Source organism: Neomonachus schauinslandi, chromosome 12 (genome assembly GCF_002201575.2).
Source record: "Neomonachus schauinslandi chromosome 12, ASM220157v2, whole genome shotgun sequence".
In the NCBI taxonomy this organism is placed as follows: Eukaryota; Metazoa; Chordata; class Mammalia; order Carnivora; family Phocidae; genus Neomonachus; species Neomonachus schauinslandi.
In genome coordinates this window covers 100,708,314-100,734,641 of record NC_058414.1, presented here as the reverse complement: position 1 = coordinate 100,734,641, position 26,328 = coordinate 100,708,314, and the positions used below count along the sequence as shown (strand labels likewise).

Here is a 26,328-nt window from a genome sequence, read left to right as displayed (position 1 = left end):
GGGCATCATTCTTCAATTTCACTAGATATAGAGGTATAACTTGGTGCATGAATTTTGCAGATAACCCAGGTGGTTTCTAACCACCACTGTAGACAGAGGGTCATCGCAAGGTCAGCTCAAAAGAGGGACAAAGCCTAATATAAAGAATACTTAAAGAAGTAAGTTATAATGACAAAATATATTAATCTGGGCCTATCCTCACATTTATGTATAAGGAAGGGCTGGGTTTGAGGGAAAAATGACTCTTAAATGTGATATTTACTATTTGATTTGGTAACATGTAGTAAAAATTGCCAGAATTATTTTATTATGTATACCTTCAACTCCCTTATGTTAAATACAATTGTAGTCTTTAAAATTTAACTTTTAACTCTATGTCCTTACTTCTATGTAGGCCTCGAAGTAGAGGAAAAACTACAGTGGAAGATGAGGACAGCATGGATGGCCTGGAGACAACAGAAACAGAAAATATTGTGGAAACAGGTATCAAACTTAACAGATTTTTAAAAATCTACATCATAATTTGCACAGTTAGCATTTGTCTATATACTGAGTTCTAAACTCTCCATGTGCTGAAATAGTTTGATAGGCCATGACAGTGAAAAAATTTAGTTCTCTCTCTCTCTGTTTCCTACAGCCCTGATTTAGTGGAAAGTATATAATATCTGTAGACAAATATCTTATTAAAGCAAAATTAAAACTGGAATAAACAGTAATTCCAGGCTGTTAATGTGATAATTTATAGTATATTTCTGCTTTTGAACCATCCAGCATTTGTTTGAAGCTGATTGTGTTAGTATATGTGTGAGGGAAAAAAAAAAATATGTTCCATTAAAGAATAATATTGTGAAATGCTGGGTTAAACCAGACCAAATGCTTTCTGGTCTGCTGGACATTTAGGTACCTTAAATAAGCTAATGTGTATTATGTATCTGCAAAAGGAAGATAGAGTAGGTTGCCCAAAGTAATTTCCAGAATTTATAAAGTTAATGATTTAAGTTGTCAAAGGGATGAGGTTTCATATTATATTCAGAGACAATCTGTGTGAGATGGTCTCTCATGGGCAATGTTTTGTTTGTTTTTTTTTAACAATTGTTGGATAGAGTTTAGGCATAGTGATAGGCTTTTTCTCTGAAGTTGATTGTCCTTTTCTTGTTGTTTACAGAGTATCATACAGTTTTTAGAGAAGAGTTAGAAATTGCTGTATCTTGAAATACAATTTTCCATAAAATACTTTTGGTTGTCAGTGTGTTGCAGCTAGATGGCTGTAATTCTTGGAAAGTCTTCAAATGTTCTGTAGTTCTCATCCGTCTTTTCAGTAGGGTCTTGGTAGGTAGAGTGATGACTGAAGGTTGGAATGCAGAATTCTACCTTTTGCTGTTTTGCTGCAAATTCGTTACCACATTGTTTTAAACTTGAATTTATGTAAATTCTCCACTAGTTATTTTTCATGATTTCTTTTCCATAAATTTTTTCTGTACCATATACTATTACTTTCTAGTGAAAGGGTTGTTTTTTTTTTTTTTTTCCAAGTTTTAAGTGACATTTTTCAACATAATGATTACTTACAGGTTGCTTTAAACCAGTGCTGCCAGACCGTACCCCAGGCCCCCTTTTCTGCATTTAACAACAGTCTTCCTGAGTACTTTCCCTCTTTCTCTGAAGATTTAACACCTGCCTTTCTATTTCCCTCTGCTTCTCCCATTGTGATGTTAATAATCTATTCAGTACCCAGGCCTCTTGGCTCCTTGATTTCTCAACATTGTGATTCTCCAGCCTACCTTAGCCTGTCTGTCTTCTGGTCATATGTGATCAACCTGTGTCATTCATTGTCTCACTTGCTATGACAATTGCTGTTTCACTTCCAGAATCTCGGCATCAGCTGTTCTACCCTCTGACTACTACCTCTTCTTTTTCCAGCTCATTTTCTCCTAGTATAGCACCATAATAATTCTTGAACCATACTGAGTCCTCCAATCCAATGATCTTAGTGATGGGGTTGTTACCCTCCTGTGCTAGCTTAGAGTCTGATCCACTATTGGAGTCCTTCTCTTATTCACCTTTAACGCCTTTACCATTGTTCCACTGTTTTGTTTTTATTACAAAACCCAAATTCTGCAGCTGATAATGGCTGGTGAAAATCATAACCTTGCTGACTGGTTTCATTTTAAATTTATGACCTCAAATCTCAAGTGGGTATGATTGCTACTCTGCACTCATTCTACTTTTATGTAGAAATTTCCTCTCCCATTATCAATGATGGTTATTTCACCACCTTCTCTTCTCTCTTCAAATTTCCAACACCTCCTCCTGTTTTTCATTCTTCAGATATGATGATCTTGCTTATTTCAATGAAAAAAAGAAAAAATAGAAGCAACCAGGAAAGAAATTCTACATTCACCCACATTTCCTGCTTGTAGCTCCTCCCATATATTTTACCTTCCCTACTGTTAAAATGGGATGAAAAGTCTCTGGTTATCAAAGGCCAGCTCTTCTGCTTGTGTCCTCTATTCTAACTCTTCATCTCTTAGGGACTTTACGCCTTCAGTTTTCCTGGGTTTCTTGCATCATGCATTTCCTGTCTCAGTGAATGATTTCCATTAGCATTTGAACATGCAGTATTACCTTTCTTGAACACGAACACCTTCTCTTGATCAGATATCCCTTTTCAGCTACTTTATTGCTTTTTTGCTCACCTTTATAGGAAAAATCCTTGAAAGAGTTGTCTATACTCATGGCTGTAGCTTATTTTTGCCAAAACGTCATTTTCTCATGAACCTCATGAGAGGTTCTCATGAACCTCCTCCAAGTTGGGCTTTCTTCCTCCCACTCCACTAAAATCATTCTTGTCAGTGTCACCCATGATCTCATCTTGCCAGAGCCAGCTTTTAGTCTTTGTTGCCCTTAACTATTCAGTATTGTTTCACACAGCTAACCACTTTCAGTAGTGACAATTTATTTTTTTTTTACTTGATTTTCAGGACACCACATTCTCTTGTTTTTTTCCTACATCACTGGTGTCTCTTCATTCTCTTTTGCTCATCTTCAGTTTATTTGCTTTAAATATTACCTATGTGCTGTGACTCCAAAAAGTATATTACTAGCTCTTTTCTTGCTTTAAGCACAACCTATATCTTTAGGTTTCTTCTTTTTTTTTTAAGATTTTATTTATTTATTTGACAGAGAGCCATAGCGAGAGCAGGAACGCAAGCAGGGGGAGTGGGAGAGGGAGAAGCAGGCTTCCCGCAGAGCGGGGAGCCCAGTGTGGGGCTCGATCCCAGGACCCCGGGATCATGACCTGAGCCGAAGGCAGACGCTTAACGACTGAGCCACCCAGGCGCCCTCTTTAGGTTTCTTCTTAACATTTACTTTTACATGTCTAAAGAGGATCTCAAACTTAATGTGTTTTCTGTGGCACTATTTTTTGTTATCCTGAACCTTCTTTTCCAGTGTTTCCACCTCATTAAATGACATCATTATTTTTCAGGCTGAAAATATGGAGCCCATTGGAAAATCTTTTGGGCTTTACTTCCACAATATATCCTATTTCAAACACTTTTCGTCTCCTTTACTAATCTCATTCCACTACTTTCCACCACCACTCCTTGTGTGGACTACTGCAAGAGCTTCCTGTCTCCATGCATTTGCTCTTTATTCTGGTCTTATTGTCCCCATAATAGTCAGGGATCTTTTCGAACCAAACTAAGAGTCTTATTTCCCTCTGTCAACCATCCAGAGTCTCCAGTGATACTTAAAATAAAATCCAAAGCCCATACCGTGATCTTCAGAGTGTATTAATCTGACCTTGGCTGCCTGTCCAACCACATCTCCTACTCTTCCCCTTGCTCACTGGGCTCCAGCCATACTGGCCTATTTGCTATTCAGAGAGTCCACTAATCACATTCTTTTATAAGGCTTTTGCACTTTTCATATGCCTTGTTTAGAACCCCTGTTCCCAGATACTCATATTACTTATTCTCTTAATTCATTCAGGTCCTCACTCATTTGCTGTCTCCTCAGGCCTTTCTCGACCAACTTGTCTAACACTTGTCACTCTATCCTTTTCTCCTTTGTTCCTAGTATTTAAACAGATAAGACATCGTATGACATATTTGTTTATTACGTGCCTTCCACCCTAGATTGCAAGTTTCATGATGTTAGGGATTTGTCTTCTTCATTGATTTATTCCCAGTGCCTAGAATACTTCTAGACACATGGTAGGCTTCAGTTCACTAAGTGAAGAAGTATTACATTCTTACAGTTTTTTTTGTTTTGTATTTTCTAAGCTATTGCTGTTCTTGGAACATCACCACAAAACTAAAGTTCTGACATTTAATTTTTCCTTATGTGATGAGTACTAAGCCCCACAAATGGACTGTCCTCTCATACTATCTCTTAAGGTATCAAGAGGTATCAAGGCAAATAAAGTTTAGTGAAAGGTTTTAACAGGAGCAGGATATTTTTCTTATTCTGGCCTTTTATACTAAAATTAAATAAAATCAAGTGAGTTAGTCTTTGCTCTTTGTCCTTGGAAAGACCTTCATCCAGTTGTTTTAGTGAACATGGAGGGCAAGGAGAATAGTAAAGAAAAGAATAGAGAACAGTTGTTAAAACTACTAAGCTACAGGGGCGCTTGGTGGGCTCTGTCAGAGGAGCATGTGACTCTTGATCTCGAGGTCCTATGTTCAAGCACCATGTTGGGTGTAGAGATTATTTAAATGTGAAACTTAAAAAAAAAAAAAAATCTATTAAGCTATAAATAAACCCAAGCAAAGAGAAGAGTTCCATACATTTCTAGTCAGTTTAAAAGCACATTTGAGTTGGCTGCAAGGTTTTAACATGTGCATGTCTCAAGGCCCAAGGTTTATTGGAAGGTCTCTTATATCTGCAAATTTTGTGTCTTGGTACATTTGTTTAATGACTTATAGTAATGTAAGAGAGTATTTATTAAAAGGGGTTTGTGTGTGTCGGGGGGGTGATAAGTGGTGGGAATGAGTATCCTGTAAGTGGCCATTGGGAAAATCACAAGAAATTTCACAAATCAGTTTTTTTTTTTTAATTTAAATTCATTTAATTAACATATAATGTATTATTAGTTTCAGAGGTCGAGGTCAGTGCAGTTTGTTATGTTTTTATGGTAAGAAAATCCTATGGGTTTTTTGGAGGTGGTGGCTGTTACTAGTCTGTTTTTTCCCATATAAATTAAATCAACTCGAATGAAGTGCAAGTTAAGGAGAGAAATTCCACTTTTCTTTCAGAATCATTATATAATCAGGGCTTTGCAAACTTGTTTTAGTTAATTATAATTGGTTAATTATGATTTAGCTAATTATAATTAAAAATTTATTTTGACTGTTGTGCTAGTTTGGCCAGTAGGAGTCTCTTTTCAGCTGGCTTCTAAGTCCTTTTTATTATCATCTCAAAATGTTTCAAAGCTCATTGCTCTTTGGCAACAATATTTTTCAGGCCCATCTTTAATTTTCTCTACCCCAGGATATGAAGTAGACTATTCTCTAAGAACTCTTAGTTCTTTTTAGCTGAAAATAGTATTAGAGATAAAAAAGTGGGCTTTAAGGATGCGTATTATATTGTTTTTATTGAGAATTAATTATGTTAGTCCATTTTAGTGATATATTAGTTATTGCATAGATGTGAGAGTGTATTCATCTGCTTATAAATACTTGTTCACATTAATACTTTCAGTTACCTCTAGTATAATTTTTTTTAATAGACTTTATTTTTTAGAGCAGTTTTAGGTTCACAGCAAAATTGAGTGGAAGGCCCAGATACTTCCTATATGCCTCCTGCCCTTACATATGCATAGCTTTCCCCATTGTCAACATCCCCCACAGCATGGTATATTTGTTATAATTGACGAAACTTCAGTGACACGTCATTATCGCCCTAAGTCCATCGTTTACATTTTGGTTCACTCTTGGTGTTGTATATTCTCTGAGTTTGGACAAGTGTGAAATGATATGTATTCATCATTGTAGTATCACACAGTATTCTCACTCCCCTAAATCCTCTGTGTTCTACCTATTCATCCCTCCCTCCCCTTTAATCCAAGGCAACCACTGATCTTTTTACCATCTCCATAATTTTGCCTTTTCCAGAATGTCATACAGTTGGAGTCATACAGTAAATAGCTCTTTCAGATGGACATCCTTCACTTAGCAATAGGCCTTTAAATTTTCTCCATGTCTTTTCATAACTTGAGAACTTTCTTTTTAGCACTAAATAATATTCCATTTTTGGGATGGACTACAGTTCATCCATTCGTCTGCTGAAGGACACCTTGGTTGCTTCCAAGTGTTGGCAATTATGAATGAAACTCCTGTAAACATCCACATGCAGGTTTTGTGTGTACGTAAGTTTTCAAGTCCATAAGTTTCAACTCCTTTGGATAAATACCAAGGAGCATGATTGCTGGGTCATATGTTAAGAGCATATTTAGTTTAATAAGAAAGTGCCAAACTGTCTTCCAAAGTGGCCGTACCATTTTGCATCGCCACCAGCAATGACTGAGAGTTCTTTTGGCTCCAAGTCCTTACCAGCATTTGGTATTGTCAGTGTTCCTGATTTTGGCCATTCTAGTAAGTGTGTAGTAGTATATCATTATTTTAGATTACATTTCCCTGATAACATATCATGTGGAACATCTTTTTGTCTGGTTATTTGCCATCTGTGTATCTTTGGTGACCTCTCTGTTATATTTATTAGCCCATTTTAAAATCAGGTTGTTAGTTTTCTTATTGTTGAGTTTTAAGAGTTCTTTGTATATTTTGGATAACAGTCCTTTATCAGATATGTCTTTTGCAAATATTTTCTCCTAGTCTATGGCTATGTTTTTATTCTGTTGACAGTGTTTTAAGCAGAGTAGAAATTTTTTAAAAAAATTTTTTATTTATTTGACAGAAAGAGACAGCTAGAGAGGGAACACAAGCAGGGGGAGTGGAAGAGGGAGAAGCAGGCTTCCCACTGAGCAGGGAGCCCGATGCGGGGCCCTATCCCAGGACTGTGGGATCATGACCTGAGCCGAAAGCAGACGCTTAATGACTGAGCCACCCAGGTGCCCCTAGAGTAGAAATTTTTCATTTTAATGAAGTCCAGTTTATCATTTGTTTCTTTCATATATCATGGCTGTGGTGTTATATCTAAAAAGTCACTGCTAAACCCAGGGTCATCTAGATTTTCTCCTAAGTTCTAAGAATTTTATAATTTTGCATTTCACACTTACTTTTTTAACTTCAGTAAGGACGTATGGTCTGTGTCTAGATGGATTTGTGTGTGTGCATGTTCAGTTCCAGCATCATTTGTTCAAAAATACTATTTCTTCTACATTGTATTGCCTTTGTGTCTTGCTTCAGTGACCAGTTAAATATTTATTTGGGTTTATTTCTGGCTTCTCTATCCCATACTATTGATCTGTTTATTCTTCTGCCAAAATTACACAGTCTTGATTGCTGTAGCTATATAGTAAATCTTGAAGGCAGTTCTTCAACTTTGTTCTTCTCCTTCAATATTTTGTTAACTAGTTTGGGTCTTTTGTTTCTCCATAAAGTTTTTAAAATCAGTTTGTTGATATCCACAAAATAACTTACTGAGATTTTGATTAGAATTGCATTGAATCTATAATTAAAATTGGCAGGAACAAATGTCTTGGAAATATTGAGTCTTCCAATCCATGAACATGAAATATCTCTACATTTATTAAATTCTTCTTTCATTTCTTTCATCAGGGTTTGTAGTTTTTATCAGACAGATTTTATGTGTATTTTGTTAGACTTATACGTGTTTGATTTTTGGGAAATGCTAATTTTAAATGGTATTTAAAAAAATTCATATTCCACTTGTTCATTGCAGGTATATAGGAAAATGATGGACTTTGTATATTAACCTTGTATCTTGCAACTTTGCTATAATTGTTTATTAGTTCCGGGGCTTTTTTTTGGTCTTTGTTTGTGTTTTTGTATATCCTTTTGGATTTTCTACATAGATGATCATTTATATCTGTGAACAAAGACAGTTTTATTACTTCCTTCCCGATCAGTATACCTTTTATTTCCTGTTCTGGTCTTATTACAATAACTGGAAGAACTTCTTTTACAAGGTTGGAAAGGACTGGTGCAAGGGTGACATCCTTGCCTTAGTGGGAAAGCTTTTAGTTTCTCACCGTTAAATATGTTGTTGCTTGTAGGGGCTCTTTTGTAGATATTCTTTATCAAGTTAAGGAAGTTCTAGTTTACCGAGAGTAGTTTTTATCATGAATGGGTGTTGGATTTTGTCAGTACTTTTTTTGTATCTACAGATAGGATTATGTGATTTTTCTTTTTTAGCCTATCAATGCAATGGATTACATTAATTTTCAAATGTTGAACAAGTCTTGCATACTTGGGATAAATCCTACTTGGTCGTGGTGTATAATTTTTTTTTTATACATTTTTGGATTCACTTTGCTGATATTTTGTTGAGGATTTTTAAAATTTATTTTTATTTTTTATTTTTAAAAAATATTTTATTTATTCATTTGACAGAGACACAGAGAGAGAGAGAGGGAACACAAGCAGGGGGAGTGGGAGAGAGGGAAACAGATGTCCCGCGGAGCAGGGAGCCCAATGCGGGGCTCGATCCCAGGACCTTGGGATCACGACCTGAGCTGAAGGCAGATGCTTAATGACTGTGCTGCCCAGGCACCCCTTGTTGAGGATTTTTGCATTTATGTTCTTGAGAGATACTTGTCTGTAGTTTTTGTTGTTGTTTTATTTTGTTTTCTTGTATAATGTCTTTGTTTTTTGGCATTAGGGTAATGCTGCTCTCATAGAGTGAGTTAGGTTCCTTCTGCTTCTGTCTTCCAGAAGAGATTATTGAGAATTAATATAGTATCTTCCTTAAGTGTTTGGTAGAATTCACCAATGAAGCCATCTGGGCTAGGAGTTTTCTGTTTTAAAAGGTTATTAATTATTGATTCAACTTCTTTAACAGGTATAGGTATATTCAGATTGAATCTTTCTACTTGTGGTGAGTGTTGGCAAATTGTGTCTTCTTTTCATTTTAATTAAAAAAATTTTTTTTGAGAGAGTGAGTCGAGCAGCAGGGGAGGGGCAGAGGGGGAGAGAGAGAAAATCTCAAGCAGGCTCCATACTCAACACGGAGCCTGATGTGGGTTTGATCTTACAACCCTGAAATCATGACCTGAGCCAAAATCAAGAGTTGGACCATTAACCAACTGAGCTACCCAGGTGCTCTGCAAATGTGTCTTTCAAAGAAGTTTATCTAGGTTATCAAATTTGTGGGTATAGAATTATTAATTGTATTCCTTTATTGTCCTTTTAATGTCCATAGGACCTGTAGTGATGTCCCTTCTTTAATTGCTATTATTAATAATGTGTTCTCTACCCTTTTTTCTTTCAGTAAACCTGGCTAGAGGCTGATTGATTTTATTGATCTTTTCAAAGAAGCAGCTTTTGGTTTCATTATTTTTCTCCATTGATTTCCTGTTTTAAATTTCATTGATTTCTGCTGTAATTTTTGTTATTTCTTTTTTTCTGCTTACTTTGGATTTAATTAGCTTTTTTTTCCTAGTTTGATTGATTGCTTTTAGATCTTCTTTTCCAATATATACATTCAGTGGTATAAATTTCTCTCAAAGCACTGTTTTCACTGCATCTCACAAATTTTGATAAGTTGTGTTTTCATTATTATTTAGTTCAAAATATTTAAAAATTTCTCTTGAAATTTCTTATTTGATCCATATGTTATTTAGAATTATGGTGTAGGGGCGCCTGGGTGGCTTAGTTGGTTAAGCATCTGCCTTTGGCTCAGGTCATGATCCCAGGGTCCTGGGATTCCTGCATTGGGCTCCATGCTTATCGGGAAGCCTGTTTCTCCCTCTCCCTGTCTCTCCCCTTGCTTGTGCGCACACGCACTCTCTCTCTTTGTGAAATAAAAAAAAAAAAAAAAAAAAGTGTGTTGTTTAGGGGGTCCTTGGCTGGCTCAGTTGGTAGAGCATGTGAGTCTTGATCTCGGGGTTATGGGCATGGAGCCTATTTAATAAATAAAATTTAAAAAATTAAAAAGAAAAAAGTGTTGTTTAACCTCCAAATATTTTGGAATTTTCAAACTATCTTTCTATTCCTGATTTCTAGTTTAATTCCTTTGTGGTTTGAGGGCAGACATTGTATGATTTCTATTATTTTAAATTTGTTTTGTGGCCCAGAATGTGGTCTGTTGGTGAATATTCCATGTGATCTGGAGAAGAATGTATATTCTGCTGTTGTTGGATGAAGTAGTCTATAGATGTCCATTTTATCCAGTTGATTGATGGTGGTGTTGGGTTCAGCCATGTCGTTAGTAATTGTCTGCTTGCTGGATCTATATTTTTGATAAATGGGTGTTAACATCCCCATATGTAATAGTGGAGTCATATATTTTTCTCTGCAGTTCTGTCAGTTTTGCCTCATGTATTTTGACACTCTTGTTAGGTGCATATGTGTAAAGGATTATTATGTCTTCATGGAGAATTGACCCCTTTTTCGCTAGGTAATGGCACTGTTTGTCCCTGATAACTTTACTTGCTATGAAGTCCGCTGCATCTGAAATTAATATAACTTTGCTTTCTTTTGATCTGCAGTCTCCTCTCAGCAAATTTCTACTGTTCAGCTCAGTATTATTAACTATAGTCATCATGTTGTTACATTAGCTCTTTATACTTATTTATCCTATGTAACTGCAACTTTGTGTGTTTTGGCCAATATTTCCCTATCTCCACCCACCCCCCCTCCCCCAGCCCCTGGTAGGTACCATTGTACTCTGCCAATTTTACATTTTTTATTAGAATTTTGACTTGATTTGTTAGTCTCTCTAGGCTATACAGACTTTTCAATGTTTGACTGGAAGGAACTTTTCTCAGATTATCCCTGATAACATCAGTTTCACTCTCAAGAATCTAAAGGGTCAGTGAGCATTTGCTTGAATCCTTCCTTCCATATTTCAATTAACATTACACTGTGTGACACCTTTAGACTACATTGTCAACAGTTTTATCCAGAGTTCTTACTTCATACTAGACTTGAGGCTTGCCCAGGGGACCTCATTTCTCACAAACGAAGTTCAACATATTCAGACTGAGTGCATGCTTGTGTCTTGGCTTTCACTTTGTGTAGATCAGTCTCTCAATTACCCAAGTATTTTTATAAGAATCACCTCTTCTTTGTGAATGCCTACCCTGCCCCCCTTTTCAGAAATTCTGCTTTGGTCATTAGACTTCACTAAGCCTATTTTTCTAGAGCTTTTACATATCCGGAAGTGTTTGTACCTTACTTCAATGGGGAGAGGTTTTTAGTGGATATTGCATTTTACCTGTAACTCTAGACATGATATTTAAATTTTATTTCTGAACAAGTCTAGTAGATCTGGAAGCAAAGCTTATTACTAAAAACCCTGAGCAGTTTTTGTTTGTTTGGCTTTTTTTCATTACCTCCAAAACTCCTTTGTGCTGTTTTTTTTTTTAAAGATTTTATTTATTTATTTGAGAGAGAGAGAATGAGAGACAGAGCATGAGAGAGAGGAGGGCCAGAGGGAGAAGCAGACTCCCTGCTGAGCAGGGAGCCCGATGCGGGACTCGATCCCGGGACTCCAGGATCATGACCTGAGCCGAAGGCAGTCGCTTAACCAACTGAGCCACCCAGGCGCCCTGTTTTCTTTAATTTTTTCACTTCAACTCACACTCTTCACACACTTTAGCTAAGCAATGGTTAGCAGTTTTAGCTCTGGAACCAGACTGCCTGTGTTGGAATCCAGGCTCCTCTGCTAATTGAATTTTTTTTTTAAGTTTTATTTTTAAGAAATCTCAACACCCATTGTGAGGCTCAGACTTACAACCCTGAGATCAAGCGTTGCATGCTCTACCGACTGAGCCAACCAGGCGCCCCTCTACTTAATTATTCTTGTGCAAAGTTCCTTAATCTCTTACCTTGCTTTCTTATCGGTAACATGGAAATGTTCATAGTAGCTACTGTTGGTAGATACTCCTCCATGGTCTCTTGCACTTGACATATCTTGTTGTGTATCCCAAGAATGTAAGGCCTTGACTGTCCCTTATCTGGCCATTTCTCAGGGTTCTGTTCACAGTGAGTAGTCTTGAAGAAGAGGCAATGTCTCCCTCTGGGACAAAGAGCAGGCATGTTTAATGCTTACTATAAAAGCAGTGGCTTCCCTGTGCTCTTTGTTCCTTCCTTGTGATGCATTTCACTGCAAGGACAGGCATTTATTTGGGCCATGGTGTGACCCCCATAAGACTTGGGGGCCAAAAGGGAACTGACAGCAATATCCTCATGTTTGTGCTGCTTGCTGTGCAGTGAGTAATGAAGTCCTTGGTCTTTGATCCAGGAGTCTGTGTTTTCTGCAGCATCTATGGAACAGTAACAGACTAACTTATTAGCTTGTGTAAAATCCCAGACTTAGAAGCTATCTTCATATGGTTGTTGTAAAGTTTAAATGAGTTAACACATGTTTATCACTTACAGCATTGCCTCGGACATAGTGAGCATTTACTGAAAGTTAGCCATGAAGGTTTTATACACTTTTTTTTTTTTTTTAAGATTTTATTTATTTATTTGACAGAGAGAGAGATAGCGAGAGCAGGAACACAAGCAGGGGGAGTGGGAGAGGGAGAAGCAGGCTTCCCGCCGAGCAGGGAGCCCGATGTGGGACTCGATCCCAGGACCCTGGGATCATGACCTGAGCCGAAGGCAGACGCTTAACGACTGAGCCACCCAGGCGCCCGCCATGAAGGTTTTAAGTATTTTCGTATTCTCTGCATTGAATTTTTAGGCCTAAGTAAAGATAAGGCTCAGAAGATTAAGATTGCTGTACATAACGATTATATGGTGAAGATGTATATTGTAATTTATTGGTTTTATTTTAGTTTCTTGTATTTTTTTTTAAGATTGATTTATTTGAGAGAGTGGGAACACACATGGAGGAGAGGGGCACAGGGAGAGGGAGAGAGAGTCCCAAGCAGACTCTGTGCTGAGCGCAGGGCCAGATGCAGGGCTTGATCCTGTGACCCTGAGATCACTACCTGAACTGAAACCAAGAGTTGATTGCTTAACCAGCTGTGCCACCCAGGTGCCGCTAGTTTCTTGTATTAATTGCAAACCATGAATATCCATTAATAACACACTTTAAAAAAGTCATACAGAAAACTAAACAAAATACTTTTATAACTAAATAAAACATCCAGAGAGCAGTTGAATTTTAACAATTACTATTTTAATTAACATCAGTGTATTCTTTGGCTCTTGATAACTGTTGGGCTCTTATTAATGTTTTTGTACTGCATTTCTAAAAATCACATTAAAATTATAACAGTGATGCGTATTAGTGAAAATTTATAGAACTGTGGATAAGTATAAAGAGACTAAGTTAGCCGTAGAAGTGTTAACTCCAAGAGAAAACCAGTATTTCACATTTTTGTGTATTTTTGGTTGCTTACATTTTAAATCTTTACATGGCTCTGTGAAAGTAGTGACTATCTTCATGTTATTAGTGTCAATATTTTAAGTAGTTTAGTGAATAAATATAGGGTAACTGTTTCTAAAGAGTGCTAATTCTTCCGCTGTACAACACATTTTGGATGTAGTGGATACACTAGATTCAGTAAGATACAAACAGAATGTAAAATAGAACTGTCAGAATGCAGGCTTATTTTGACCACTGCTGTTCAAAAGAAGGAGAGGGCGTGATTACACAATTTCTTAGATACGTTTTTGTTCTGTAGTCTTAGTATAAAGAAAGCATGAAAGGCATCACCATTCTGTGGAGGTAAAGGAAGTTAGGAGAGAGAAAAAATTTTTGTTCTATTTAATGTTTGACTAAAGCACCAGCAGCAAGGCATGTTGTTTGGATAAGAAGTAGACAGTGAGTGCTGGTGTTCGTTAACATAATTAGTAAATACTAGCATGTTTAAAATATTTTGTATGTTTTTCTCTGTGCTTTTTGTGATTCTTTATGTATATGTATGCAGTAAGATTTTTCTGCTTGCTTGATATTAATTACACCACATGTAATTAATCAGTTATTGGGCATCATCCAGATTTTGCTCTGAATGGTTTGTAAAACAGATACATTGCCTGTTTCTATAGAGTGCCTTGTCTGGTAGGGTGTCATCGACACCTTTGCCAGGCTCTTTTCCAAATAATGTTTTTAAATGAATAAAATAAAATACATACGTTTGCAAAGATAAATGATTATATTGAAATATTGTCAAAATAGTAAAAAGCCAAATTTGTAATTTCATAATGTGTTTTTAAAAATTTATACTTAAATTATAAATCCTAATTTAATTTTAATAATTAACATAATTTTCAAGTAGTGATGAGGGTAAATGATACTGTGGGATATCTGCAAACACTGAATGTGATAAGAAATTACCTGCTTTCTGTTGGTGACAGAGACATAGTTGCTCTATCACTCTACTTGTGCATATATTCATAATGAAATGAGTTTTTAGGATTCTAAATTTCAAAGGTTAGTAAAAAAATTTTTCCCTCCTAATATCCTAGAACCCCTGATTAAGTAAATACATTTAAAAAAATTTTTTATTTTTTTATTTTTTGAGTGGGGGGCGGGTAGAGGGAGAAAGCAAATGAATCTCAGGCAGACTCCATGCTGAGCGCAGAGCCTGATGCTGGGCTTGATCTCAGCACTCTGAGATCACGACCTGAGCCTTAACCAGGAGTTGGATGCTTAACTGACTGAGCCACCCAGGTTGCCCCTAAATAAATAACAATCTTTAAAATTCATTCAAAGATAGGGTGCTTTGAAAGAATGTGTTATGTATCAGTAAGGGAGGCCATACGTAGACGCTGGAATAGTTTTGACATTGACAGTCTATTCTGTCAGGTCGGTGAGTTTACTGCATATATTTTTAGGATACATACAGAGAATTACTTAACCTTTGAGGGAAATAATTTGCTAATTGTCCAAAATCAGAATGTATTATTTCCATGAAGTTGGCTGGGAGGTAAATGCTCTCTTTACTCAATAATTTTACTCAGCATGGCTTTAAAAATAAACAGAAATACACTGTATTTTCAGTTTTCATTTCATATTCTTCATATTCAACAAATGCTTCCTCAGTAACATGGTGCTAGTAAAATATTAACATTTCCCTTTAACGTTAATCTATTCATAAAACCTCTGGGCTCCGTGAGAGACTGCTGGGAGCGCACGGCAGTTAAGTGAGCAGGGGTGAGCATCCCTGCGCCTTGGAAGCCCATTTTGCTTCATATTAGCTATGTGATCTCTGGCTTGTTGTTTAACTTCCTGACTTTAGTTTCCTTACCTTGTAAATGAGGATAATATGTCAGATATTACTGTTGTTTTTTAAAAGGGAAGAATTAAATGAGAGAACTATTAGGTGCACACCTCTATTTGTCTTTTCAGTTTTAGCTGGCTTTTAATGCCTTTTTGAAGCCTTTCTAAGCTGTACTCCCACCTCTTCCATTGACTCTCATCACACCTGTACCTCCATCCTGACAAGTGTGCTATCCTATTATTATTTATTATTCACTGTCTCCTGACTAGATGCATTGAGGGTAGAAATCCTGACTCTGTTATAGAAACTGGCTACTATTTGAATAGAATATATGGTACACAGTAGTTACTCAAAGTTTTGTTTGGTAAAAATCATTCTAAAGTAATGATTTATTAACTTCTCAGCAGAGAGCCAGAAGCTGCCTAAATAAATGTTCTCTTTATTCTTATTACTTCCCACAATATAATGTAATCATGTGTGATCTGACATCGAGAGTTTGGTATCTTAGTGAGTGATACCTAACTAGATGGGGAAGTAAATAGATAGTTAAAATATCATGTGTGAATGTAGATAATCAGAATAGCAACCACATAGCTACCCTTACCATATACTTAAGGCATTGGGCTGAGTGCTTTACGTGTAATATCTATTTTACTCCTAAAGAGAGTTTTATACTAGGTGGTATTAGCTATCTTTTAAGTGATTGACGAACTGAAATTGAGATGAGCTAACTTGCCAAGGTCACATGGCTTGCAAATGCAGATTCTGGACCATTTGATTCCAAGCCTTTGATTTTAACTAATACCTCAAACTAAACAGCCTTTGCTATTCATTCACAGAAGCAACTGTTTGGGACTATAAGTAAGAGTCATGGGAGGAATGGCATTGTTTAGGGGCAGGGGTTGGATCTGATTTACTGTTGCATCCCCAGAGATTTGCACAGCACTTAGGCCATGCCACTGAATGAAGTACACAGGCTGTCCAGTTCTCTCAGAACTTCCTTACACATGATTGGGTTCTTTAGGATTGTTACCTCTGCACATATGCCACCTAGTGGTTCAAGATTACACACAGGTAGGGGCTGCCGATAAAATCCTCTCTCTGTCATCCCTGTGGTCTGTGTGGAGTCTTCTGGCTTTAAAACATTTTGTGACCAAGTAGCATTGCCTTTATTTTAGGTCAAGTTCAGAGTAAGGAGAAGTACACCAAATATTTTATATCAAAGAAAAATATAACATGGAAAATTTTAAAATGTAAAAAGTGCCTGCTTACTCCCATTTCATAGTTTTAGACTGTTAGGCATTTGAACGAATAGAATGCCATGAAAGGCAAAAACTCTGCAAAGTAGCCGAGCCTGGGCTCTTCTACTAGTTGAATGGCTAGCTTTTGTGGTTTTGGCACAGGCCCAGGATGGTGTTCAAGAGTGCATTTTTGGTAGTAAACTGTGGATAAGCAAGTACTGGCATCAGAACTCTTCCTTCAGTTTTCATTGAGTTTACAGTCATTTCACCAGAGCATTTCTGGTTGATATCTCTGGTTGGATATTTGGATGGCATCATTTTCAGCCAGAGCAATCTGTTTCAGGAGAAGAGAGAGACATAAACATTAGTTTAATTGTCCTGGCTTGACTTTGACAGATAGTAAGATCTAATTTTTTCTACTAAACGAAGAGTGACAATTAAAAAAAGATAGGTTCGATCTTTATGTATAGTTTCACATATTTAGGGATACTTTTTCCTGTTTCTGTTTTGTGGCTGGAACTGCTCCCTAGGAAGCAGTCATAAGATTCCTCTTTATTTCTCCTTATTCCTTAAAAAACAAATGACTAAAACAACAAAATCCAAACCAAAAACCCAGCCCAAACCCATCAATACCTAGTGTGTCTTTAGCAGATCCAGGGTAGGATCATGGGGCAGACCCAGTAATAGCTGGAAGCAAAAGGAGAACGGGATGAACTCGTGAAGCCTGCCTTACTATTATCCTCTTTGTGGATCAGGCCAGTTCCAGATCCCATTAGGGGAAAAAAACTCCCTCTAGTCTGAATCTGTTTTTTGCTCCTCTGAAATGCAAGGAGCCTAATTTCTAAAGGTTGTGTACCTGAATATCTACCAGCCCTCCATTAACATTTATGTTTAAGGGCGCCTGGGTGGCTCAGTTGGTTAAGCGACTGCCTTCGGCTCAGGTCATGATCCTGGAGTCCCGGGATCGAGTCCCGCATCGGGCTCCCTGCTCAGCAAGGAGTCTGCTTCTCCCTCTGACCCTCCTCCCTCTCATGCTCTCTGTCTCTCATTCTCTCTCTCTCAAATAAATAAATAAAATTTAAAAACAAAACAAAAAAACATTTATGTTTAACCTTGCCATCTCTTTCTGATCTAATTTGAGAGAAGGAGAGGGAGAGAGAGACAGAGCAGACAGACACTGAGAGATTGACACTGAAACCTACTGGTTTCCCCTTAGTTATAAGCAACAAAAAAGCTCCTAAACATACTGAAAGTGTTCTGTATTTTCTTTTTGAAGGAGAGCAAAATAAGGAAGTAGTTGGGATTGTGCTAGTTTGCCTGGAGAAGAATTTTGACGAGAGGCCATACATGGTAGATAGCAGCATATATCAGAGAGCAGACAGGCTGCACCCTGTTGGAGGGAATGCAGTTTAGGGATGGAGGCTAGGAGAGCTAGCTGGCCCTTAGGAGAAAAGTCTCCCAGGGCAATATAATGGCACATGACTCTGGTCCATGTGGCTCAGGATCTATGAGCTTCTGAGGTACTCTTGTTATTACTCCTCTTATCTTGACTCTTACCCTTCCTTATTACCTAGTAATAGGAATCGTACAAAAAGAGCATATCCCACATGTGCTCAGGGCATCTCTGGGTAGAAATGAAATGCTTCCTTAAAGGCATTTTTATATATGGTCGTTTTATAGTATTTTGAATATAATAGGCAGAGGACTCTGTCTCGTGGAACCATGTTACTTTCTGTCTTTGGTTATAAAAGCACATAGAGGGCAGGCAACACAAAATAACTTTTGGGTCTTTCCACATGCTTTCCCTAGACCTATAGGCTCTGGAGGCACCTGGTCTGCTTTCCAAGTTATTGCAGGTCACAGATCTACCAAATATTTTGATACAGCATAAAAAGGGTCAGTTGGTTTCCAAACTCTAGTATCACTGTTCTCATTGCCTGATCACCAACCCACATTTTAAGTGTTTGTTACTGCAGTTCCCCACTCTTGTGTTAATTGGGGCATGGGCTAAAATGCTGTAAACAAGACCCCAAAATATAGCAGTGGCGTAAATAAAACAAATTAATTTTTTTTTCATGCAGAATTTCTGAAAGTGAGAGGTTCAGGCATCTTTGCTCCCTGTGGTTGTTTATGGACCTAGACTCCTTTCATCTTGTTCTTCTGCCCTTCATGAGAGTGTTGTTCTCATCGGTAGCATTGCATCTGGGTTGCTGATGTGTCTGTGTTCCTGTCCATAGGAAAGAGGGAACATAATTTAGTCTAGAGCAAATCCCTACCTGTTAGGTGACGTAGAAATTGCACGGTCACTTTTGGTCATACTGTATTGGTGAGAATTTGCCACAATTAGCTACAAAGAAGGTTGAGAAATAGTAGCTAAGAAGTTATGTGCCCTTTTGAAATTTGGGTGTAAAAGAAATCCTCTGTCCATTTTTCGGTAGGGTAATGTGCCTTGTTCATCTTTTATGATGCAAAGTTCTTTACATATTCTAGATTTGAATGCCTATTTGTGGATACAAATCACATGTATTTTCTTTCAATCTATGATGTACTTTTTCATTTTGTTCATGATATCTTTTGTTATATAGAAATTTAGTATTTTAATGTAGTAAAGTTTGCAAATCTTTTTATAATCCTTTGATACAAATATACTTTGTAGATTTGATTCTAGGTACTCTCTCAGTTTTGTGGCTAGGGATAGACAGGACAGACAACATGATTGATCAGCCCAGAAGCACTTGATTTATGGTCAACTTTACTATTTCAATTTAAGAAAGAACAATTATTTTTTTTTTTTTTAAGATTTTATTTATTTGACAGAGAGACATAGCGAGAGAGGAAACACAAGCAGGAGGAGTGGGAGAGGGAGAAGCAGGCTTCCTGCTGAGCAGGGAGTCGGAAGTGGGGCTCAATCCCAGGACCCCGGGATCATGACCTGAGCCGAAGGCAGACGCTTAACTACTGAGCCACCCAGGCGCCCAAGAACAATGTTATTTTATTTTTTAAATATTTTATTTATTTATTTGAGAGAGAGAATGAGAGATAAGAGAGAGCATGAGAGGGGGCAGGGTCAGAGAGAGAAGCAGACTCCCTGCTGAGCAGGGAGCCGGATGTGGGATTCGATCCTGGGACTCTAGGATTATGACCTGAGCCAAAGGCAGTCGCTTAACGACCTGAGCCACCAGGCGCCCAGAACAATGTTATTTTAAATAGAACCAAAACTGTCTGAAGCATGTTTGATGCTTTATTTCATCATTCATTTCATGATTTGACAAGACTTATCATTATTTGTAGTTTTTCTAACTGAACAATTAATAGTTCTCAAAGTTATTTGTCAAAACACTTACCTGAACTTCCTTATGAATTTAGGAGACTTTGATAGTTATAAAAATAGGAAAGTCAGATTGAAGAGCTGATCTGAGAGATGTGAGATCAAAATTGGTGTGGAATTTAGTGTTCAACTGCAGGATATGTCCAGAATGCAGTTAAAGTGTGGTCTCAAACTCAAGAGAGGAGCCAGGCCTGCAGGTGTCAGCTGATGACCAGGAAGTCCAGAGGAGACCGTTGAAACCTGGATAATCATTAAGTTCTTCAAGAAGAAAGAGCAAATAAGGACATCCTAAGGGCTATTCTCACATGTAGAGGTCGAAAAGAAACCAGATGAAGAGACAGATATTAGGTCGTTTAATTTTCGTTAGCAACCATGTGAGATACATGGTAGCGTTTTGGTTTTGCAGGTGAGATGTGGAGAATTTGGGAGATGACTTTATATAAATTGTATAGACAATAGCTGGTAGAACTGGTACTTGAGAGCCTTGATGATTCTGAAGCCTGTAGGAATCCATTACATCTCCTGCTTATAGAAGGTGGGAGAGCCTTTCACTGAGGAGGAGGTTGTCCTTGGTGCCACATGAATTTCTGGGAAGTTGAAAGGCTTGCAAGGAAGCCCTGGATTGTGAGTTCTATTGCTGTCGGTCGTGGTGGGGAGAACAGCATTGCAGTGGGAGGATGCCCATTAGGAAGGTAATGGAGTGCGGCCCCTCCAAAGTCCCATTTCCTGAATTTTACTGGGAGAAGGAAAGAAAGAGAGGAGGAGTTTGAAGGACTACAAGTGCTTGGTATTTTGTTTCTTTGGTTTGGGGTGGTGGTGCGGAAAGGTCTAAGTAAATTTCGAGTTAGGAAAGAAGGACCGACTGGAGCGTGGGATTGCATCAGGAGCACTGGTGGAGGGACAGCGCCTGTTCACGTCTGGTGATGCAGTCTCCGAGAGTGAATAGATGGTTTTTATTTAAAGAGACACATGATATTGTGGGCGATAGTGTTTGTTAACTTGCCTCCTACGATAGTATGTGTGAAGTGTTTGGGGTTGGAGTCTTGAGGGTAAATGAAAAAGGCAATGGAGTCAAGATGTGTTCTTTTCAATTATTTACCTTTAGAATGGCTATTAATTAGGCTGTAATGATTGTTTTAAATGAATGATAATTTTATTTATAAATTGTGAAGAACCTTTTTTTAAGTGTGTCACTTTGAAATACATTTGTTCTGTAGATGAACTGCTATAATCCTACAAATAAAGTTCTTAACAGTTATTACTAAGATGAAACTCCACTGAGTCAGTTGTAAGGTGCACACAAAAAAGTGTGCTATGTTTCACATTATTTCAATGATCATGTTGCAATAGAGAGTAAATATAAACCATGCCATTACATACATAAACTTTTCCTGTATTACTGAAGTGCTGCCATTGCTCTTTGAATCTTCTTCCCACGCCATGTATGCTTTACAGATAAATTCACCAAAGATTGATTTAAATGCGAAAATGACTTTTTTAATCCTCTTGTTCACTATTAAGCAGAAATCAAAGAACAGTCTGCAGAAGAAGATGCTGAAGCAGAAGTGGACAACAGCAAACGGCCGATCCCAGTCCTTCAGCGTTCTGTGTCTGAGGAATCTGCGAGCTCCCTGGTCTCTGTTGGTGTAGAAGCCAAAATCAGGTTAGAGAATGAATGCAGCTGGATTGGGGATTAGTGACAGGTGGGGAGCTGCTATAGAGAGAATTCAGAGAGTACAAGCTTTATATGTAAATATGGATGGGATTTTATTATTTAATAGTTTTAGATTTATGGCTGATGCCTCTGTGTATTGTTGGGGTAAATGTCTGTGGGCTTAGGTGATTGTAGAACAGACCAGTAGACTAGCATGTTACCCTCCACAGACCAGAACAGAGAATCACCAGCACGCTAGTCCTAGCCAAAGAAATAACTCCAAGCTTTTAGTGTAAGGATTGATTTTTGATATTTACCTGTAAACTTTTATACTCTTGTTCCTTACTCTTTCTTCATTCTTTAAAAAAAGAAATAGAGGACATTATAACCTATCTGTGTATACTTCAGCTTTGAAGTCTTGGAGTTTTTTAGACCTTATTTGAAAGACATGAATAAAACTATAAAATCATTTATCAGTTGAATACTCCCAACTTCTTGAAATGTTTTTTTTCTTTTGCTTTTGACACCCCTGCCTCCTCATTTTTTGCTGGCTTTTGCAGAGACTCCCTGCTTTTAAAATGTTGGGTCCTCAGTGGAGTCTTCAGCATGCATACTTTTATCTCTACTCGCTCTCTGGGAATGCTCATTCAGTGTGATGGTTAAGTTCTGTCTGTGTGTTGATGAACCCCATATTTATATTTCCAGGACTGACCTTTCTCCGAACTGCAGACTTTCCTATCCGTCTGTTTGACATCTCCATTTGGAGGTGTATACTAGATACCTCATCCATACATGGTTTGTTCCCCACTTTGCGGAAGGTTTGAAAATTCTCAAAAGAGTAGGCTGAAAAATAAAACAATTCCCAACAGACTTTACCCATTAATCCTGCTTTCTTTTTCTTCTTCTTTTTTTTTTTTAAAGGTTTTATTTATTTATTTGAGAGAGAGACAGAACATGAGCATGAGCAGTGGGGAGGGGCAGAGGGAGAGAGAGAAGCAGACTCCCCACTGAGCAGGGAGCCTGATGTGAGACTCGATCCCAGGACCCTGGGAACATGATCTGAGCTGAAGGCAGATGCTTAACCAGCTTAGCCACCCAGGGGTCCCCACTGCTTTATTTTTCTTAGTAGCACTTGTTATTTCTCAACAGTTCATTTGATTATTTAATTATCAATATCATGTGAGTTCTGTGAAGGCAGTACTTTTTTCTGTTTTCTGTTGGATTGATAATTATTTTCTATTGATTATACATTATATTTTGTTTTTTAAGATAGTTTCCCTTAAAAGTCAAACCTCATCTCTTTACCCTATTGAATTTAATTTTGAAAGAATTCAAACTTACCATTCCAATTGGTTTCTTAGTCTTAACAGTGTAAGTGCTTTATCATATTTTCATCTCTTTGCATCTCTCATCTAGCATCTCATGCTATAGTTATTTTATTTTTATTTTTTTTTAGATTTTTAAATTTATTTGAGAGAGAGCAACAGAGATACTGAGAGAGAATACGAGCAGGGAGGAGAGGGAGAAGCAGGCTCCCCACTGAGCAGGGATCCTGATGCAGGACTTGATCCCAGGACTCTGGGATCATGACCTGAGCTGAAGACAGATGCTTAACCCACTGGGCCACCCAGGCGCCCTCATGCTCTAGTTATTTTAGATTACATTCTTCCTTATTTCTGTTTCCCTTGTCTTGACCCCCTAATTTCCCCCCCAGTTTTAAAAATTGAGGTTTAATTTATATACAGTGAAATTCACCCATTTCGTGAGTTGACAGTTGTATACAATGACATAACCACTACCACCACGAGATGAAGAACAGCCCATCATACTGAAAAAGCCCCTGAAGCCTGTTTGTTGCCAACCCTGACTCCAGCTTCCACCCTTGGCAGCTGCTTGTCTTCTGTAGGTCCCTGTCGTTTTGCCTTTGCAATAACATAGAAATGGAATTGTAGAGTATGTGTTCTTTTGATTTTGGCCTTTTTTACTTAGCTAAAGCCTTTTTTACTCTTTTTCTGGCCTTTTTACTCATCTGTGTTATTGTATGTATCAGTAGTTGCCTCCTTTTTATTGCCGAACAGGATTCTTTTTTATGGAGGCTCCTACCACAGTTTATCCATTTCCTAGTTTAGGAATATTTGGGTAGTTTCCAGTTTTGGGCAATTATGAATACCATTGGTATAAATATTCACTCACAGGTTTTGGTGTGAACATAGGGTTTTTATTTCACTTAGATAAATACGTAGGCTAGGAGAAAGGTAATTTGAAAAGAAAACGCCGTGTCTTCCGTGTGTGGCCCTGCTGTTTTGCGTTCTCACTAATGATGTATGAGAGTTGCAATGAGAACACGGATTACAAGAACCATTTTTTTTTCCTTTCGACCTTATTTTTCTAAAAGTAGACCACATTTAAGTGTGTGTATGTATATGTGTGTCTTTCCGTCTATTTCAGTGGACAACACAGTTTATCATGAAATTGAAAAACGTAAATAGGTAATTAGTTGAGGGACACAATTTGAATTTAACTTAAGATAAAAAAAAATTCCCTAAAAATATTATAGTTTATCACCTGTAATGTAAGACATTATGAAAGTTCATGGAGTAGATAGTACGAGGTTATGGTGCAAACTTCAGTGCCTGAGAAGTAAGGTTTGGGTGCAGCAGCTGTAAATATGTCATGAAGAGAAAATATATCCAAGAGGAGCAGTCCTTTTATTCTCTTTATTATAATTTTTAAATATTTTTTCATTTTTATGGTGACAAAAGTTTAAGTAATACTTTAAAACAATTTATTTTTTTAAAGATTTTATTTACTTGAGAGTAGAGGGAGGGGCAGAGGGAGCCAGAATCTCAAGCAGACTCCCCACTGAGTGCAGAGCCCAATCTCACATGACCCTGAGATCATGACCTGAGCTGAAATCAAGAGTCAGACGCTTAACTGACTGAGCTACCCAGATGCACCTAAAACAATATTTAAAAAAATTTAACATCAATGCAGAAAAATCCATAATGAATGAAATATAATTTTTTTTAAAGCTAAGAAATACTGTTTTTCTTTATTCTGGTATTTTTTAAAGTTTTAATTTAAATTCCAGTTCGTTAAAATACAGTGTAATGTGGGGCACCCAGGTGGCTCAGTTGTTGGGCGGCTGCCTTCGGTTCAGGTCATGATCCCAGGGTCCTGGGATCGAGCCCCGCATCGGGCTCCCTGCTCGGTGGGAAGCCTGCTTCTCCCTCTCCCGCTCCCCCTGCTTGTGTTCCTGCTCTCGCTGTGTCTCTGTCAAATAAATAAAATCTTAAAAAAAAAATACAGTGTAATGTTAGTTTCAGGTGTACAATAGTGATTCAACACTTCCACACATCACCCAGTGCTCATCACAAGTGCACTCCTTTTTTTTTTTTTAAAAGATTTTATTTATTTATTTGACAGAGAGAGACACAGCGAGAGAGGGAACACATGCAGGGGGAGTAGGAGAGGGAGAAGGAGGCTTCCCGCCGAGCAGGGAGCCCGATGTGGGACTCGATCCTAGGACCCCGGGATCATGACCTGAGCCGAAGGCAGCCGCCTAACGACTGAGCCACCCAGGCGCCCCACAACAAGTGCACTCCTTAATCCCCATCACCTGTTTCTCCGTCCTCCCAGCCACCTCCCCTCTCCCAGCCAGCAGTGTGTTCTCTGTAGTTAAGAATCTGTTTTCTGTTTTGCTGCTCCCCCCCCGCCATTGTTCTTCTGTTTTGTTTCTTAAATTCCACATATCAGCAAAAGGAAAAGAAAAAGTAAAAGAGAGTGACGCAAACCGAGAAACAGACTCTTAACTCTAGAGAACAGACTGAGGGTTACGCAGGGGAGGTGTGTTTCTGGGGAATGGATGAAACAGGTGATGGGGATTCTAAGGAGGGCACTTGTCCTGATGAGCCCCGGTGCTGTATGGAAGTGAGGAACCACTAGGTTCTGCACCTGAAACTAATTAACTGCACTGTTTGTTAACTAACGGGAATTTAAACAAAAACTGAAATAAAATAAATACTCCATCATAAATAAAAATAAAATAAGGGGTGGATGGATAAAATGAGAAAAACAAAATACTGCTAACAGGTAAAGCTGATTGATGGGTTCATGAGCATCTGTGAACTGTTATTCTACTTTTATATCTTTGTTCAAAAGTTTCTGTAATAAAAAGTCAAAGATGTACGTGATCTTTAAAAAACAAAAAAGCCCCCAAAACAACAACAAAATTCCACACGAGTGAAATCATATTGTATTTGTCTTTCTCTGACTTACTTCCCTTAGCATAGTAGTCTCTAGCTCCATCCATGTTGTTGCAGAGGGGAAGATTTCATTCTTTTTTATGGTTAATATTCCATTGTATGTATACCACATCTTATCCATTCATCAGTCAGTGGACACTTGGGCCGTGTCCATATCGTGGCTATTGTAAAAAATGCCGCAGTAAACATAGGGAGTGCATGCATACCTTTGAGTTTGTGTTTTTGTATTCGGGTAAATACCCAGGAGTGCGATTGCTGGATCATAGAATAGTTCTGTTTTTTACTTTTTGAGGACCCTCCATACTGTTTTCCACAGTGGCTGCACCAGTTTACATTCCTACCAACAGTGCAAGAGGGTTCTCCTTTCAAGGAGCAGTCTTTGAATTCTATTCTTTCTAAGGTCCCTTATTAAGCATCTATTCCATAAGCATATATTGTTTTTGTCTTTTAACTTTTTAATTTTATTGTAGTTAGTAGATGTTATTGTTTAGAATAAATTTACGTTTTCAGAAAAATTG

At 37.8% G+C, this 26,328-nt stretch overlaps 1 protein-coding gene across 1 annotated transcript in view; it reads left to right on the top strand.

The window, feature by feature from the left end:
- The first annotated feature begins 257 nt into the window (after nt 1-257).
- Nucleotides 258-26,328, top strand: part of KMT2C (lysine methyltransferase 2C) — a 192,182-nt gene continuing 166,111 nt past the window's right edge. Inside the window, exons 1-2 of the mRNA XM_044919936.1 lie at nt 258-483; nt 21,416-21,554. Of these exons, the coding sequence (XP_044775871.1) occupies nt 375-483; nt 21,416-21,554 (248 nt within the window). The 5' untranslated portion in view covers nt 258-374. The remainder of the gene's footprint in view (nt 484-21,415; nt 21,555-26,328) is intronic.